The sequence below is a fragment of the Hyposmocoma kahamanoa genome, unplaced genomic scaffold (genome assembly GCF_003589595.1).
Source record: "Hyposmocoma kahamanoa isolate Upper Pololo Valley unplaced genomic scaffold, ASM358959v1 213, whole genome shotgun sequence".
Lineage (NCBI taxonomy): Eukaryota > Metazoa > Arthropoda > Insecta > Lepidoptera > Cosmopterigidae > Hyposmocoma > Hyposmocoma kahamanoa.
The window spans coordinates 1,173,376-1,192,300 of record NW_020653734.1 but is presented as its reverse complement, the minus strand read 5'-3'; the positions used below and the strand labels follow the sequence as shown (position 1 = coordinate 1,192,300).

General features: G+C 39.1%; 3 protein-coding genes across 4 annotated transcripts in view; 1 reads left to right on the top strand and 2 right to left on the bottom strand.

The window, feature by feature from the left end:
- Positions 1-4,726: 4,726 nt before the first annotated feature.
- On the top strand, positions 4,727-8,353 carry LOC113227689 (beta-1,3-galactosyltransferase 4-like). Its single transcript, XM_026460660.1, has 2 exons — positions 4,727-4,768; positions 7,826-8,353. Exons 1-2 carry the CDS (start codon positions 4,727-4,729, stop codon positions 8,351-8,353), a joined length of 570 nt encoding a protein of 189 aa, XP_026316445.1.
- A 4,659-nt stretch (positions 8,354-13,012) lies between these two features.
- On the bottom strand, positions 13,013-17,694 carry LOC113227702. Of its 2 annotated transcripts, XM_026460685.1 has the most exons (6): positions 17,649-17,694; positions 16,286-16,789; positions 15,683-15,787; positions 14,884-15,335; positions 13,495-13,661; positions 13,013-13,426 (listed from the first exon to the last, which is right to left on the bottom strand). In XM_026460685.1, the coding sequence occupies exons 2-6, from the start codon at positions 16,716-16,718 to the stop codon at positions 13,327-13,329; spliced, it is 1,257 nt and encodes a 418-aa protein (XP_026316470.1). In that variant the 5' UTR covers positions 16,719-16,789; positions 17,649-17,694; the 3' UTR covers positions 13,013-13,326. The 2 variants fall into 2 exon arrangements, with proteins under 2 accessions (XP_026316470.1, XP_026316471.1); XM_026460686.1 differs by lacking the exon at positions 13,013-13,426 and having other exon boundaries at positions 13,553-13,684.
- The window catches only part of LOC113227688, a 2,769-nt gene continuing 570 nt past the window's right edge, over positions 16,727-18,925 (bottom strand). The window contains exons 2-4 of the mRNA XM_026460659.1: positions 18,832-18,921; positions 16,797-18,388; positions 16,727-16,759 (exon numbers count right to left, since the gene is read on the bottom strand). Of these exons, the coding sequence (XP_026316444.1) occupies positions 16,727-16,759; positions 16,797-18,388; positions 18,832-18,921 (1,715 nt within the window). The remainder of the gene's footprint in view (positions 16,760-16,796; positions 18,389-18,831; positions 18,922-18,925) is intronic.

Below are 18,925 nucleotides of genomic sequence, written 5' to 3'. Positions count from 1 at the left end.
AGAAGATCTAGACAGACAGAGAGATTGATTTGTAACCCAAAAGTATAAAATATGTAAAATAGTAAAATAAACCAAAATGTTTGAAGTTAATCCCGGTTTATATTATTAAAAGTACCTCTCGCAATGCATTAGAGCTATGACCCCTCGTGACAGTACTTACACTACATCATTATAATAGAAAATTATATTATAAAAGAGTATAGTACCTACCTATATTAGATAGTATATTATAAATATGTTTTATCAGTGAACCGAAAAATCACTTAAAATTCTGGTTGCGAGAATCGGATTTCTGAGAAAGAAAACCTTTCCGAGCCAGTGAGGTGAAAACAATACAGGTATATGACTATGATTATAGCCAACGGCTCCGGGGGAATCATCAGTCTGTAAATTGAGTAGGTAGTACAAGTGTAAAGTCATGGACTTGACGCTTCTAGTTTAATGTGCTTCAGTTTGACGACTTTCGTGGTTGATTGGCGTTGTCTAAAGCTGCAAACTGCCCCCGTGGCCGAACGGTTACCACGCCAGACTGCCACGCAGAGGTCCCGGGTTCGACTCCCGTGCCGGAAGAATATTTGTATGGCCTACATTTGTTTCTCTCGTGAGTTTGGGTGTAATTTGTGGTTGTCTATGTGCGGGGCTAAGAGTGTGTAAAAAAACTGTGTTCAAACTGAAATTTCAACTCAAATAATGTTTAGCGGTCGAGGGGCTTGCACACCGGTTGTCATCGTATCGCCATCTCTGAGGCCCAGGGTTCGATCCCCGGCGGGCCAATGTGGAAAAACTAACTTTTCTGTATCGTCTCGGGTTTGAGTGTTTGTGGTATCGTCATTGTTTCTGATTTCCATAACACAAGTGCTGTAGTTACTTACACTTGGACTCGGAACAACATATGTATATGACGTTGTCTTACATTTATCTATTTGTAGTCTCAGCATGGCGTTATGGAAGCACTGGCCAGAAGTTGCGAGTAATACAAATGACTGGGCATAGAGTGGTCACACGCCGGCGCGTCGCCGCCGCCACGGCACTTGAGCGGCGCAGAGCCCCGCCGCCGCGCACGGGTCTACGCGTGTTGGCAGATAGCCGACGATTATCGCATATTACATTCTGTTAATTTAACTCTTATCTTTCCACGTTGGGTGTTTAGGTTTTGATAAGCACTGATTGCTCCACTCCAAATTGGCTTATTGGTCGGGATATACTACTGGTCACGGGCCCTTTATAGAATAAGCTTTAGGTAAGGTAAAGATACAAAAGATTTGCTTTGTATGTAAATGTAATAGATGAATAGGTTTTGGTGTATAACTCCGAATGTCTCGACAACGAATGTTCGAAAAATAAAATCATCGAAGTCGTTAAGTCGAGAGACGTCGAGCCGACGCGCTTGGGTCGTCTTCCTTAACTATTGTATAAAACCGCCTGTAAGTGTTTCGGTGAGCAGATCAGTGGGTTTATCAGCACTTTTAAATTTGATTCATACCTTTAATTACAAACTTCTTCAGCCAATTCAACCCGAAATTCAACTCATTGTACATAACACCTGAAGTGGTTCAGATCTAGCCAATATTCTTCCTATGATCGCGCCAACGCCCAATGTATATTATAACGAAAATGGCTCATTCAAATTCAGCGCTATATATTCTGTATTCTTCTTCTCATAGTCGTCGATGCCTGTTTTATTTTTTTTTTACTACAAGTACTGGACGCCTGTGCTGGACACAAACAACTGTGCCCTTTTTCATTAGCAGTAGAAGCTCTTTGCGAAAGAGTTCGTCCAGGGAAATACTGCCACTTTATTTATTTCTGAAGGCAAAACAGTAATGTCAGCATTACCGTGTTCCGGTTTTGAAGAGTAAGGGTGCTGTTGAAATTACAGGCACATGGAACTTGTCAACTTATGTCTCAGGATGACGGGCGCAGTGGCAGTTAAGTAAAAAGTGGCAGCGCCCGTCAGATCCTGCAACTGTTATGTATATTTGTTCGTCCCGTCACTTGATTTTATAAAAAAAACTGAAGCGAATATTCTATATTCGTACAAATTGCAGTAACCGAAAACAGCCGACTGTCGATTTCATATTAATTAAGAAGTATTCGCTTAGGGACAACAAAGCATTCGCTTATTCTAGATGCCGGTGGTGGCTTGTACCCAATAGAAGACACGTTTGCGCGCCTCCTTAACTGTGAATAGTACGTTGCCACCTTGACTGCACTATCCGTGGCCGCATATAGATCGTCTCTCGTACATTAAGACACTACAGCGAGTATAATATTCTATACATATGACTATTCTATACAAGATCCCTATTGCGTTTTTCACACAAAATTGAGGGCATACTGGCGTGGGCATGGAATGTACACTGCTGGGCGTTTAGCGCTTTTTGCCGTGTCCATTTCCTGTGGCTTTATTTATTTATTTAGATATTGATTCAGCAGCTTAATATTTATATACAGTATTATAATAATAGATACGATAGACGAGTTTGTGAGCCAATTACAACCGAACACGTCATTGTCTTAATAATTTAAAAACAACATAATTTAAAAAATAAATCATTTATAAATTATTCTACTAAAATATACATTTAATTCCTATTGTTTTACATCCGATTTAAAAAATTTAAATATTTTGTCTTTCGGGAGGCTAAGCCTGAAACAATCGAATAAATTATATGAAGCGACAAAAGCTACCTCAGATATATCAATAATCCAAATTGATGGTGCTCTGAAAGGGGACAAAGGAAAAACAATCAAACAGTACATTTGACGATACTGCTTCACATTTAAACTGTCATCATTGCTGAGTTGACTGTTGTATCTTCTGCCTATTGTATTTAATATACCAACAGAAGGCCTACTAACGCTTTTATGCAATACTTACACTAAATCCTGAATTATGACGTTGATTACTTTTAAACGATATCGTTTTTTGTAATGAATGCTGTCGTCTTCATCACGTTATAATAACTAATTGTTTTATAATTAAATAAATATATTATAAATAACGAGTATCTGTATCCCCACTCTGTGTAGAGTGCCAACAAACACTGATGGAGTTATTCAATGTATAGAAGTTTTTCATTTCTTCTGACCCACCGGGATGAGGGAGAGACGCTACCGTCTGCTGCCGCTTCGCTTCTTGTTACTTTGAAAAAGAAATCATTTTAAATTTAGATAAATATCTATTTTTTCATGCTACGGACACTGATTTTGGAATATATAGTAGATTAAATATTTTAATGTCACAATTGCTCTTCGATGGTTACACCTTTCAAAAAATAAAAAAGGCCAAGGTTAATTTCCATTTAGATTACACGAAATTCATCGTCAATATAGGTTAACATATTTTATTTTAGGTATAAGTATATTTTCTTGTTGTCTGACAACATATTAAGTATAGCAACGCATACTTGCCTGTAAATGGTTCTAGGATTGATTCGCAGCGCGAAGCCCGCAACGCGGAACCTTTTCGAATTATATATATAGTTTAGCTTCTACATTATAATGCTTTAACGGAAAATGACAAAAATCGCAATGAACTTTGCACGTGGTGGACCCTCGCCTAGATTGAGACCCGTGCCTAACAGTGCGACGGACAGCTCACTGCAAAATGTTAAATGTTTATTTACATATTTTGTTTTCCAAATCGTATTTTGATGCAGTAGTAATTTGGACGTTTTTAAAATTATCTAGAATTATGTATTTGACCACCCTTTGGTTTTTCTGATAGACACAAAGCACAATTGTAAACGAAAGGTGGTTAACAACGATATATCAACTTTTTGCAGTCCACAGCCGCAGTGACTTAAGAAAACAAAAAAGATTTTATAAAATTTATTTAAAATAATTCGTAATCTAACTTCTAATGGTTGTAATGGATTCTAGATTTATAATGTTTTATAAATATATATTTATCTTATGAAGACAATTAATAAAAGTAACACGAGTTGTCCAATATCGCTGAGTCGTCGCCTGACCGCTGCGCGTGCCACACTCATGTTGCTATATGTCGTTCTCGGCTCATTCATACGGCTTGTCTACGTAAAATGATATTGAAAATAATATACAATGAAAATATTTCTTTGTTTGTCCATAACGTGAGATAATCCAAAATGTTCCCTCCAAAGTTGTAAGCGTTACGTCCACCCCGATGGTTTCGAAATATTATAATATTCATGACCGCATTAGCATTTGTTGTTCTTTCACCGAAATTATTAAAATTACTTAATATTGGTGTTGCTTTTCGTTCATTAATATCCAAACAAACTTTCAGGGTGTTTTCTTTTATATAGGTAGATATACCTAAATTAAACGTAGGATTATAAAGTTATGACGTGTTCGTTACAAACCTGAAATATGTAGGTTATTTCGGATTATAATATTTATGGATTTTAGGAAGACTCTTTTGCTCAAACGACAATGGATATTTCCGTAAGCACTTCGCGGCGGACGAACGACCCGAAACTATAAGCTACAAGATTTCAGCTGCACAGATTTAATAGGAATATTAAATACCCTCCCGGACGTTCTTGTCCTCTCTTATTAAATATTCCTGTACACTTTGTCGGCGCTACTACAAAACAACTGCGCTTTCACAGACACGCATACACACTAGTTACATTTACAATTGTACAACATATAGATACTTATAACCTGATATAACCTTAAAAAATTATGCAAGAAGGTAATATCGTTAGGGCACCACAATGACATTACGACAAATGAAATGGACGATGTGTACCTGCTGTATGATTGGGGAAAAAGGCAAGTAGGTACTTGTACAGAAGTGTGTTCTGTCACTGTCACTGTGAAACTTCACGTAAAAAAATCTTAAACGACAACACCACTGAGAAACAAAAATAAAAAACCAAAACAGAAAAGTATACAAAAAACAAGGATTCGCGACCATGTATATCAAATTCTGAAGACTTCTGTGGATCTGCGATCCCAGATTCAACAATATTTTGTTTTATATTTTTTTGTTTGTGCCTGTTCTAGTTTTCGTTAGGAATTCCGTAGTTTGAGAAATGATTGTCTGTTACATTAACTTAATAATAAGCTCTTTTATGGAATCACAAGACAGATGTAGGTTACGAGGCAGGCGACCAGTCATCGGTCAACATGATACATCGCCTCTCCTAGAGGTTACTTTGCCACACCGGTTGTAGTGTTTTCAGAAAAGTTATAATTAAATCCAAGTGCACTTGCCAGTACGCGTAGTACTATTCCCTTTATCGGTCGTTGCTCTGCAGTGGAAGTTCTATTCGTTGTGGGTCAAGGATAGACGAAAATAGGTTTTATGGTAATAATTAATTACACTACGGAAGTCACTCAGTGGCATGTGTTGATTTTTGTAACGAGCCCAAATTACAAATTACAAGCCGCAACAAAATTACAAGTGATACAAATTCATGAAAACCACCGCGACGCGCTCTACAACACAAAATACTAAAGAACAACTATCAGCACTAAGTATTTATAAGATCGTCATCGTGTGAAATGATAAAAACAAAGTATTATAAATCAAAGAAAAAATTAGAGGTTAATAAAGTCTGACCAAATTTGATAGGCTTTCATATCCACCAGTCACGTAAGAAGAAATAAAAATTATTTGGACTGTATAAGATCATTGTTTGGACTGCAATACTGAACTCAGGTAAGGGTCTATCTTTACATAATTTATGCTCCATCCTTAAAGGATAAAAAAAAATAAAAGGTTTTTTTATAACAGACATTGAGTCGATGACAAGTGCCATTCCCAGGTGTAAACTTAGAGGATGGAAAAGGGTATAAATTACTTGTTGAACATTTTGATGTTCTTCACTGACGCTGGCAACGATCTCTATAATATAACTTTTATATTATTCTTACAGAACTGACACTGGCCCAAACCTAGTGGCCGCCATTAAGGAAATATTAATTACTTAGTTCGATGAGGTGAACCTTAAAAAATGGAAGTTATCACAAGTGTTCCTTTCCTTTTCATTCATCAGATTCAGTCAACCGCGACCGTGGGACCTGTAAAGGGCCCGAAACGTTGGTTTGTTTGAAAAAACAAATAGACGCGATTTAAATCCGGAAAAATAGTTTCATTTCCTGTGTGTAACAATCGCGAATATTTACGAACTCGATATGTTCCTTTCTTTTCAAAATTTCGGGTTTCTTATATCTTTATAAGTTAAGTGTATTATTTCTAAACCATGACACTTACGGTGCGAATGTAAATGGTCAGACCGCAAGATAGACGGCATCTTATGCGCTCGCCAGCTCCACTTACCTACTCGAGTCTCAACGACTTAAGGGGTGTAAAGAGACCAAAGAAGAAAGCCATTTTTTTCTGTGCTTGTTGTCGTATCTTTGTATTTGGTTTTTCAACGACTTTTTAGACATCTATGAAAGTATTTCGTCACCCAGTTAGATACCTTTACAGCTACCAGCCCCGTCTAGAGATGTCGCTATTCGCTGTATCTAAATTTTTATTGAATTGATATTCAATTATTGTTTATGTAATGACTCCACTAGTTTGTTATTAATACAAAATCGAACACTCGGAAAAAACTCCTTCGATCCGGCCGGATTCCGGCCGGCAGCTATAAAGGTACCTAACTGGGTGACGAAATATTTAGAAGATGCTAAATGCATTTTATATACATAATAGTAATCATATATGACCAATGTTATATTCATATTTTTTTATACATGATAATAGCATCCAAATGTAAAAATAATAATATACTTTACAATCACTTAAAGTAATATGGTACAAAAATAACCTAACTTCCGGTTAAAAAAACCGACCTCAAATGTCTTTTTCCCCCTTCATCGTCAAATGTTGAAGATTCAAATTCATCCCCTAGTTTGCCACCCTTAGAGGTGGAATATTTTGTTGAAATTTAAATGGGACCACATCTGAGGTACCTTCTTTCCAACAAAAAAGAATCATTAAAATTGGTTCACAAATGGCGGAGTTATGAAATTGGTTAAAAAACTACTATAGGCTTACACTACTTTGGCGCTGATAGCCTCAATTGTTAAGGCAACACAGAACATAAAATTTTAAATCGATATAATTACGTAAATCTTTTTTTTCTAACAAAATCATAAGTCCCATTATGAAAGTTTTTAGCTTAGGGTTGTATAATAATTGTAAATGAATGGGTGTTTTGCTTAAAGGTGTGTGTTTGTGTGTAGGTACGTAAAAATAAGTGGAGTGTATGTGTGGTTTATATATAACTATGAAACAAAGTATTTACGGCAGGAAAATATTTTGTAGGCAGGTAGTGTAAAAGAGATTAAGGGTAATTTGTGAACTTTGAAATTTGTATCAGACACGCGTCAAAATATTTTGTAGAAAGTTTTTTTACGTGCGAATTTAAAAGAATGAAGTGATGAAGTGATGTAAGATTTCTTATGGGCGGTGGACGATACAGAGATATCGTACCAAAGACTAGTATAGAGATACTTTTTTTTTTAAAGAAGAACAAGGAGTGTATCTACGATAGTTTTTAATATACTTACCGTTCAACGCAATATTATACTTGTAATGCTGTGAGCATTAGGTTCAATGCGTCACTTATTATTGAAGCAGAAGTTGGTTTACCGGACGGTACGATCATTGACTCGTGAGACGACGTTGCATACTTAATCAACCAATTACATACCTCTCCAGAAGCCCGCTGCAGCTCAAAGAAAAAGTAGGTTTCACCCGAATAGTCTCCTTAGATCGACGAAGCTCTTTAGATGCCTCATTGAGCTCATGGGCGACGGGTGGAGAAGACACGTGCTGGTGCTGACAACGTTGGTGATTATCACACTACTGCTCTAGCTCGTCCAGCAGTGGCCGAGCGACCGCGCAAGATCGCGGCAACTACACCGGGCGCCCGGTGCTGACGAACGCCATCTACGAATCCTCGTGGCGTCGGCGCCCGGCCATGTGGAAGAACGCAACGCCATCCGCCAGACGTGGGGCTCCCACGCGGGTCGCGCAGACGTGGCGATGGCCTTTAGGCTGGGCTCGTCACCGGCGAGCAAACGAGCTAAGCTGGCGGCCGAGGACACTCTCTTCGGCGACTTGATCATCGGCAACTCCGTTGACTCATATCGTAACCTAACATTCAAGACGCTGTCACCACGGGTGCTCAAAACGGACGACGACGTGTTCGTGAACGTGCCGCGGCTGCTGCAGTGCACCTCGGCGACGCAGCGCGCCAAGGCGACGCGCGCACTGTGGGGCTCGCTGATCATTCTCTCTCCGAAGCCGAATCGATCAAAACGAAGCAGGTACTACGTATCTCCCGTGCAGTTCCCAGCGGCAGGTACTCCATCGCAAACGCCGCGACTGCTAAGTGGATGATGTCTGCATGATATTTACTGCATTAGTTACGCAGATGATAATGGTGCTTAAATGGCTGCAGGCGGAGAACCATATCACATGCCGCAATACAATAAGTAAATGTCTTGCAGATCCAAACATCAAATGGAGTAGTTCTTAACAGGGTGTTTAATATTAAGTATCTTCTAAAAAAACTGTAGCGTTATAGAAAGGGAGCGGACAAGCTTCTTTTCAGCCGAGCTGCTTAAAAAAGTCACCCCTATACAGACTACATAACAGTAGCAACGGCTTCCTGAAATTTACAGGCACCTCCTAGAATTCACTAGATCAAAGTTTCAAATAATGTGCCGATGCGGTTAATTAATTAGATATGGATTTCTGTTGTCAGAAAAGTAAACAATTATTACCTATTACATTGATTTTAATACCAGAGTAAATTCTACAAAATTTACAAGAAGTACGAGCTGAATCAGAATTTTGGTAATTTTGAACGAAAACACGTCAACTTCGAAAAGCTTGGAACAAGCTAAAGATTTAGAATCGAAGAGCATAGTACTAAAGTGCAATAAGCACATTTCAGAAAATCCCAGATTATCCCAGTGGGGTAGGCCGAGATTACGGATCTCTGCCTGCTCTCTCTCTCTCTCTCTCTCTCTGTCCCTCTCCGTCTCTCCCTCTCCCTCTCCCTCTCCCTCTCTCTTCCCTCTCTCTATCTCTCTCCCTCTCTCTCTCTCTTTGTCTATTTATGAACCCAGTACTTAAGGCACTTAACATTTTTAGATACAAGACGGTCAATACCTGAAACATTTAAATAAAAAAGAAAAACTGATTGAATTAGTTTATTGTTTAATACATTTATTTGTATTCTTTTAAAGTGTACAATCAGTACCAAAATGGTCAATTTTACCGTCACTGCTGGGCCAAAAACAACATTTAATTTAAACTGTTCAGACCATTTTGATGCTGACTGTATATAGTCACCTCGCGCTTGTGGTACAACATTCTTTTACATATAGCTTATAGCTTGTTTACATTGTATAATATTTTACCATTCAAAACATTGAACAACAAGGGCTTTATTTGGGTAATTTCAATTATTAGTTCCCATAAACTCATATTAATTTTTACAGGTATATTTTTAATTACAGGTATTTTGTATTATACGTAGTTTCTTTGACTTTTTGTTGTGCAAAGCGTGAAAATAAACAATTTGCAAACAAAAAGCAAGCAAATGAACAAAATAGGTTTTGTGCCTTCGCAGATTTCATGACGGTGTACACTTGTTTGTATTTTGCTGAGATTACGACAAATATACCACAACGCACTGTGATTCCCCCATAGGCCATAAATCAAAAAAAATCATTGGCTTATCCCGGTTAGATCAACTCACTAAGTTAGTAACTAGTTAACAAGCTTCCAAAAACTATAAATATCAATGTAATTAGGTCACGTTATCATTCACTTTTGTGCATCGGAAGTGAGCGCATCGCGAGACTAATTATCACCACGTGTGAGTCATCGAAACTTAATCACTTTGTTTTTGAGTGTCACTATTCCAAATCAAGTGTTTAAGTGTTGTGAAAGCATGGAGATCCAAGAGCATGGTATGTACTTTTATTATCAATTTTTTTTAATTTTTTTTATGCATACTTTTTTTTATATAATTTTTTTATTGAAGGCAGTTTTTTGGTGAAAATTTTTGGCATAACTTAATTTCCTTTAGACCTACAACTTTTGGCTGCGCTGAGCTACACCTGAGGTATATGGTTTTTGAATAAGGAGTATGTCCTTATTAAGAGCTATAAGTTTCATTTGCATCTTGCTGCCTCTTCTTGGCTTAAAGGGGTGTCAAAGTATGCATGTCCATAGTATTGAATTTTTAATTTTTTTTTAAGTTCAGCTTTCATATTGTTTTAGGTACATTTTTCAAATGTTCTGTGTCGAGGATGACAATTTTTGATATTTGGCACTCTAAAGTGGGTAATCCAAATGAAAAAATGCAACACGTCCTGAGCACTTTGACCGAAACATCATCCCTTTCTGACGACATCGAAAATATTGATTTAGAGACTTTAAGCCTTAAATTAAGAATATTTGTAAACGAATTTCCCACTACTGGGCAAAGTCGAATCGTACTAGATCTAAATTCTTAGAAAAATATTCAGATTGGCTGCATGTCGTTGAAAATATTGATGTACAGCGAACTGAGTTACGTGTATCTCAGAGCTTTGACGAAGTTAAACCATCAACTTCTTCATCGCATGGCCGTCCGAGAATTAACTTTGACGACACCAGTAAACGTACAAAAAGGAGAAGATTGGCTAGTTTGTCTAACCAAGACCCTTCTCTTGTACAGTCATTGCTCAATGCGTCCGATAGCTTGTCTTGTCCTGAAATCGATTCTAGCGAAGTTTTATCGCTCATTGTTGAAGCTCAGTTAACTCGACATCAATATATATTAGTAAAGAAATTTATAGACAATAAGTTTTCAAAAACCATTTTCCCATCTTACCAAAGTGTCGTGGAATCTAAAAAACACTGTTATCCTTCAGATATTACTGTTACAGAATCATCCGCCGAAGTCGAACTTCAAAGTTTATTAGATCATACTGCCAATCGGATTCTCAAGTCTCAAAAAGATGTTTTGGATAGTGTACCTAATGAGTCTCTAGATAAGATATCTTTGATAGGGAAATGGGGTTTCGATGGCAGTACAGGGCATTCAGAATATAAACAGTGTTTTTCTGACTCCACTCTTGAAGACAGTAGCCTGTTTGTTACTTCGTATGTGCCACTTCAGCTTGTTTTGACAACAGATAACAAAGAAAATTCAGTAGTTTTGTGGAAAAATCCTCGTCCTTCATCAACTCGATACTGTCGTCCTATACGCCTCCGATATTTGAAGGAATCGACTGCAGTGTCAGTTGAGGAAGAAGCTCATTTTAAAGATAAAATAAGGAACTTGCAGCCTACTGTTTTCAAGGAAGAAGATCGCGAATATCGCATTACTCATTGTTTGCAACTTACTATGGTAGATGGTAAAGTGTGTAATGCACTTAGTGGTGTTTCTTCATCAAAATGTTTTATTTATAACGCCTTGCCCAGTGAAATGAACAAAATTGACGAATGTTTAAATAAGGAAGTGGATGAGAGTAAATATGAATTTGGTTTATCACCTCTTCACGCGTTAATACGTTTTTTTGAATATTTTGTTCATGTCGCGTACAAGTTAGATGTTAGGAAATGGCAAGCTAGGTCCGCTAATGACAAAATGCTTGTTGCTGCAAAAAAATCATATGTTCAGACTCAATTTAGAGAAAGATTAGGGCTTATAGTGGATAAGCCTAAAAGTGGCGGAAGCGGAACATCAAACGATGGTAATACAGCCAGGCGGTTTTTCTCGAATTCAGAAATTTCCGCTGAAATTACTGGGATCAAGAAGGATCTCCTAGATCGTTGCTGGATCATCCTTCAATGTTTAAATTCGGGATATAATATTAATAAGACGAACTTCGAAGAGTTCGCTTTAGAGACGGCTCGGCAGTTAGTTGCCGAGTATCCGTGGTATAACATGCCTGCTTCCGTTCACAAAGTTCTAATTCATGGTGCTAATGTTATAGATTACGGTTTGTTGTCAATCGGAGAGTTGTCTGAAGAAGCAGCTGAAGCGACTAACAAATACATCAAGTCTTTTAGAAAAAATCATACGCGTAAAATGAGTCGCATTGTGACCAACACAGATTTAGTAAATAGGCTGCTTCTTCATTCAGATCCCTTCATAACAGGTCTACGAAAGTTACCTGTTAAAAAAAAGGTGTACTGTCAAAAGCTGTATTAGACTTGTTATGTATTTAAAGTTAATATTGTTGAGATTTAATGTATTTTGGTATAATTTGTGTTTTGTTTGTATTTTGTAAAATGAACTTTTTTATGTATTTTTATTGTTTTAATTTATTCATTTGTGGTTATTGTTAATACAAATAATCATTATTTACACAGTTTTACCATTAAAAGTCGCAGTATAAAATGTTTTAGATACATCGTCTAAAAACAAAATTACTGCGAGACATTTTTACACCTAAATATTGTCAAATATTTTTTAAAATGTATAATTTTATTAATTTACGTTTACCTAATCATATTTTAACGTAATAAAATAAAAAAATAATAATAATTTCGGAGTTACGTATTTATGACCGCCTTAGTATGGAGCGTGAATCACCGTGCAACGGGGCGCACTTACGAACTAGTTTAATAAACCATGAAATTACACTAAACACTCTCAACTGATGATTGTACTCATCGTTTAAATGAGCATGATAATAAATTCAAGGTAATGAAGACATTATTATTTGACACTAAGAAGTGAACCTTTAAAATTCGTAACTAAAATGTTGAGTTTTGTATTTGTATTGTTTGAGCACTTTGGAAGCGCACCATCACAATGTAACTAACTATAACACATTGAACGTGTTTGGCCGTTCTGGACGTAACACTTTGCCCAGCCAGCAGCGTCAAAACAATGACGCTGAGTATAGTGTCCGATTATCAACTTGCATGTAAGTGAGGCGGAATTGATATAAGTTATGACATCAACGTTGGTGTTGCGAGTTGTGAACAATCAGTTTTGACAAACACCGGAAGTTTAAACACAAATGCAGGGTCATTTTGAAATCAACCGGTTTTATAAAGAGTACGATTCGTAATTTTGCTTCTTAAATTATGCCTTCACAAAGCCTTAAAGCCCGCCGCGTTCTAGTTTCAACCTTTACCACGAGAGCAAGTAATCGTTAACGAAAAAACTGCGCTGCGCGGTCCGGGCGTCTTCGTCGGGTATCGAATTCATGGCCTTCTATAACGGAGGCAAAAAAATCGGTCTCTACCATCGTCTTAATCTTAATAATAATTTTACATTTACTAACAAATTCAGGTATTTATGCTTACTGACTACACCTGCTGTTTCACATTGTTATTATAAACCGACGACGGCGCGGTTAGTCTTCGTCAGTGTCCAGGTCGATGACCGGGTCGCAGCCGGGAGCGGAGGTCGCGGCCGGGGCCCGTCGCGCCGTCGAGTCGGGGAGGGCGTTGAGCCTGAAACGGGAGGCGGTTGAGGGCCGGCGGGCGGGGCGGGGCGGGGCGGGGCGGGGCGCTGGACGCACCTGGCGACCAGGTCGCTGACGGGCGCGACGGCGGCGGCGTTCATGCCGAACACGCCCTCGCGCTGCGGCGGCAGCAGGCGCCCGGCCGCCGCGCTCAGCATGTGCAGCGGCGCGCGCGCATCCATCAGCCACTGCGCCGCCGCCACGTCCGCCACCACGCGCAGCACCTGCCCGCGCGTCCACAAGACACCTATTGTTTACACGCTTCGAACACCACTTTTTCTACTGCTGTACTTTAATCTGTCAACTTCGTAAGCCGCATCACGAGGGCGCTCTTTCTCGTTCTGAACGAAAAATCTTACTTAATAAAATCAGGGGCACTCGCTACTGAACCGAAGAATTTCTCGTAGTTTCTCGCACCTACTGCTTAGGCCGCGCGGCAAGTCTCGCGGCCCGAACGCGGTACTCGACTCTAAGAACCCTCATTATGCAACGATTGCATAACATACTATTACGCGATCGTTACACGTAGGTTAGGTAATAGGTGCGAAATTTTAAGACCTAATTATGCAATGATTGCATACGTACTTTTTCTACGAGTAAATTAAAATAATGAAACGCAACCAAGATTTCAAGATTATTTTGTTAACGATCCACGAAAACAAAACCAAACAAACGCTACAAAACAAAAAACCAAAAAAATGGAATAAAAGTGCCATGATTGGCCAAATACCGCTTATATTGTAACCAATCAGGAGGCAATAGAGCGTTTGAGTCGCGTCATATTTGATATTTTATACTGTTTTCAAATAGATAGTTCTTTGTTGCCAAATCGTTACGCCTGTGCACTTGTTCTTTACCATTTTGAGATATTACTTGACAATTTGAATTTTAATAATTTCACAAATATGGTGACGTTATCCTATTCAACAAAACAGTGACGCGTTTAAGGACTCTTAATTAGCAGAAATACGACGTTCTTTTCAGTTCGTAGCTATATATCATAGGCAATAGAATTTTGTTATAGAACTAAAAAGAGTGCATTTGTGATATGGTTTATGAAACTATAATAACAGATTAAAGTACCGAAGTAGAAAAAAAATCTTTTTTGCAAGAACCATAAAATCAAACCTCCGCTTATGAAACCGCTTTCGTATTACCGTAATATCTATAAACGTAACTTCTGCATAACTTTATGTCCTGGACATTAATTTTTAAAAACAATCCTTTTAGGAACGTTCCCAAAGCTGTCGTGAAAATGGCGACGTAACTTTAAGCAATTTCACAATTCGTATTCTCCAGACTTGCCATAAATAAACACACGCTGTTTCGCAAGCCTCGGTAAAGTGAACAGTCACAGAACATTAACAAAATTAAGACGCGGGAGGATAATGTACAAATCGTTTCGCGATTGCGCTCACGCACCGCACAGAAATAATTAAAACCCACCTGAGCATACACCAAAGGCACATGCGATAATTTTTTGTAGCTCTTATTTTCCAAATAAACGTCTTCGGGCACTCTCAGCCCGTTAATTTTGTCCAGCGCATTTTCTGCGTCCGCCTTTGCGAACGACTTCACTTTCAATGTAGGCGTCTTATTAATATCGCTTGTAGACTTATCCACTCCACGTTTCTCATTTTCGTCGAAAATAATTCTTTGACACTTGAAGTTAGGCTCTATAGTCCAGTAACTAGGTTGGTTACAGTGTATACTATGGTCAGTGACTAAGAGGTGTTCTCCTTCCAAGACGAGAAGCGGCATGCCAAGGTCGATGCAGAGCATGACGATGTTGGTTGGGTCCTTGCCCGTGACGAAGTCGGAAAGACTAATCGGTGGGGATTTGAAATAATCGGTGACATGTATTGATGGAGCAGACAGTTGATCTGGGGGTTGAATGGCTACGAGAAAAAGAAAGAACACAATTAATTATACATGGTAATATTAAGTAAAAACGTTTGGTTCTTCAGGAACTCTCATTTATTGGAAACGACTCCGGTGGTGCTATGATCAGGCACCGCAGGCGTTATAAGAGAGTTCGAGGTTCGACTCCCGGTTGAACCAAGTTGTGAAAACCGTTCTACATTTGTTCTGATCTGGGTGCCCTAAATAGTCCCCGATACTTACAGAAACACGCAAGACGCTACACCGACAAACAAAACAGCACCCTAACTATTACCTACCAAATAGGTCAATGACTCTAACGTACTAATAGTACAGAAAGTTTCCAAGTTTGGTGATAACTTACACGTGGACAGGGGATCGATAGTGATGTACAGAAGAGTATTGCGCGGGTTTACAACGTTGGCCGCGTCCGCGTCAGCGTTCACGGTGCCCGCCACTCTCGCCACACCTGCGATCACAAACACACATGCTTACGCGGATCATACCTTTCATGTTGAAAATGAATATGGGGGGCGCGGTGCGGTATCTAAAGCTAAGGAGGGGCAGAGAGTGACCTTTCTCGTTACTTTTTTATTCTCTGCGTTGGTAAAAATCAGTTACTACTGCATTATTTTACATGGCTCCTTGTAGCTATACCTATACATGCATCTACATATGTGGAACACTTTTTTCCGATCATTGGTCATCAGTAACATGTGCGCTAATGCGATCACATAGACCTCTCCGAGATAGAATCCCAGGCCGCTTGCCTCCCGCAAGCTCCCAAGTAAATAAGTAAGCAAGTCGTTCGTCAGTCCGACTAGTTCGTCACGCACTGCATCTGAATAGTCGCGTAGAGTCCCAATATATTTGTGCAGTGTTATTACTTTATTAAAATTGTAGCTTGCTTGATCAAAGTGTTCAATATTTAACATTTTAGACCTCGTATTTTCTACGCAATAATTACCTGCTTGCACCTTCGCAGCTCCCGCGTCTATCGCCACAGTGCTTTTCACACTCAGTACTGGCAGTTCACTTCCCCTTAGATTTATATCATTTTGCGCCCTTCTAATTATTTCCCTTTCATTATGTACTACTGGCGTAGTATTTATTACCGCTGTTTTTTGGGCAGCATCAATGCTTTCATTTTGTGTTTCTTTGATTTTGTAACTACCAATTGTACAATTTTTATTACTTTCCACTTTCTGCTGAGAAACAATCGTTGATGTGTGTTGAATTATGCTCCTTTGTGGGTTTTCTGCATTTGATTTGGAATCAAAATCTTGTCTTCTTTTACTTGCAATTTTGTTACGTTTTTCTGAGTGATAGTTGTTTGAGAGATGTTGCTTTTTAATAATGAGACTGTCTCGAGTTTTCATATCAATCACACATGGTACCATGTTATTTTTTAATTTCTTGTCAAGTACGTTACTTTGTTTACCTTGTGTGTGCTGATCATGAACAGCAACATCTGTAACGCGTAACAAATTCGTTATTTGGACAATTTTTCCACTCGTGGTAGGAAAACTAGTTTGTTTTACCATCACTCCGACCGATTTTGAAGCAAGATCTTGTAATTTCGACCCAATGGCATTATTATTATTTCGTAAACTCTGACTATTCACATAGCTTTCAGAGAGTGAAATGACATTTTTTATTACGGGCATATTTGTATCTCTTTCAACAACTGATTCTATATCCCTCGAATTTCCTTCTTTAACCTTCTTTTTAGGTTTATCAAGATTTCCAAAAGGTTTTTTGAACCAATTAGGGTCATAATCTTTGGAGTTGTTTGTTGTGTTAATCATTCGGCTGCAGATTTTCGAAAGCGGTTCTTTAAGTACGGGTGATTTCGGACGTTTTCGTTTAAGGGAGTTTACGTCAGAAATTGGAGTAATTTCAATTTGGTTTTTATTCAAGTTTAAATGTTGGGCAACATTAATATTTTGGCACAAATTATTTTGCTCCCCGTTCTGATTAGGACCCAAATTCTGATTAGGACCCAAATTCTGATTCGGTTGCGTAAATAGAAAATTTTGAGTTGGTGCAACCATGATAACTGAATGATTGACTTGATGACCACTTTGATCGATTAATTGGTTCGTTGGTACTAGGTTTTGAAAATTCATAACTGCGGGCTGGTTGACAACTAAATTTGGTTGTATGTTTTGACCGACGGAAAGGTATTGATTAGGATTTTGTTGGTTTATTTGTATTCGCAAAAATGTTGGTAAAGTAGGCTGGTTTGTAATAGTTTGATTTTGATCCGAATTGGTCTGTGTGTTTTGTGCGGGTGTAATATTTAACAACATATTATCAGTTGTGCTTACATCTTGGTTCTGTTTAATCCAAGGAGGAGTTTTCATAGACGAACCTCCAGGTTTATTCGTGAGTTGAGTTGCAACCAAGTGATTCTGATCACATTGACTTGTTTCGGGGCTGTCAACAATCATTAGTTGGCCCTTGTTAACTTCAGGTTGATTTGTAACCAGTTGTGTTACTATATTGTGCGTTGGTTCTTTTTGATCAACATTCATTGGTGGACGCAGTATGGCTATTTCCTTACTTATGTTAATATTTTCAGTTTCTTTGAGGAGTTTATTTCGGTCCGTAACTTGGTTTCGATCTGTCTCTTGAGTTGAACCTTGAATCAGATTAGTTGTTGAGTTCTGATTTGCGGCTCGAGTAAGCTCGATTTGTGTAGTTTCATCAACAACAGTCGTACTATTTGTGCACTTAGCGAGTGCACTCGATCCTTTCACAACTTTTGTTTGTGGTTTTACTCCAACAGTTTTAATCAGTGTTCTTTGGGGGTCGCTTTTACAAGTAGATGAATTTTTAATGTTCGCATCGGACGATTGATGCAAAAGTTGAACTAATTTTTTTCCGGATTTCAGTGTCGTATCCATGAGTAATATGTTCGGTGCGTTTTGTTTTTGCGGAATTATGTGGAAATATTTATTTAATTGTTGCCGTTGCCGTTGCCACTCGTCGTAGTCCTTCGGGAGGCCGTCGTCGACCTCGGGCGCTTGGTGCGTTTTTGCTTTTGGTTTTTTCCTTTTCTTTGGAACTGAAAATAAAAATTATACATAGCGCAGAATATAATAACAAAATTTTTCGATATTCAGACGTGCACGTCATCGTTGTTGCAATTTAATTAGTCGATTGTAAATAAGTTTTAGGCCGTTTAGGCGTTGCCGCCTTTCGGACTTTTTTTGAAACGCCGCGTTGCCGGTAGTCAATTCGACATGTCCAGCGCGCTTCCGGTTTAAATGAATTTAAAAAATGCAGGTCGCAATATTTTTGATTATCACGACACAAGCGGAAGGCGGGAAAACATCGGACTCGGACGCCGTCCCGCTCGCGTCGCGTAAGAGCAAGGACGCTCACGCGGTGGGCTCGACGGGCTCGGCGGGCTCGGCGGCCGCGGCTGCCCGGCCTCCTGGAAACGAGAGACGGACGAGTCAAGCGCCGCGCGGATGGTCGGCGCGGGCCCGCCGGAAGGACACGCACCGCGTCGCCGCGCCGCAGCTCGGCCAGCGCGGCCAGCAGCCGGCGCTGCGCGGCGGCCAGCGCGGCCAGCGCGGCGGGCGCCAGCAGCCGCTCC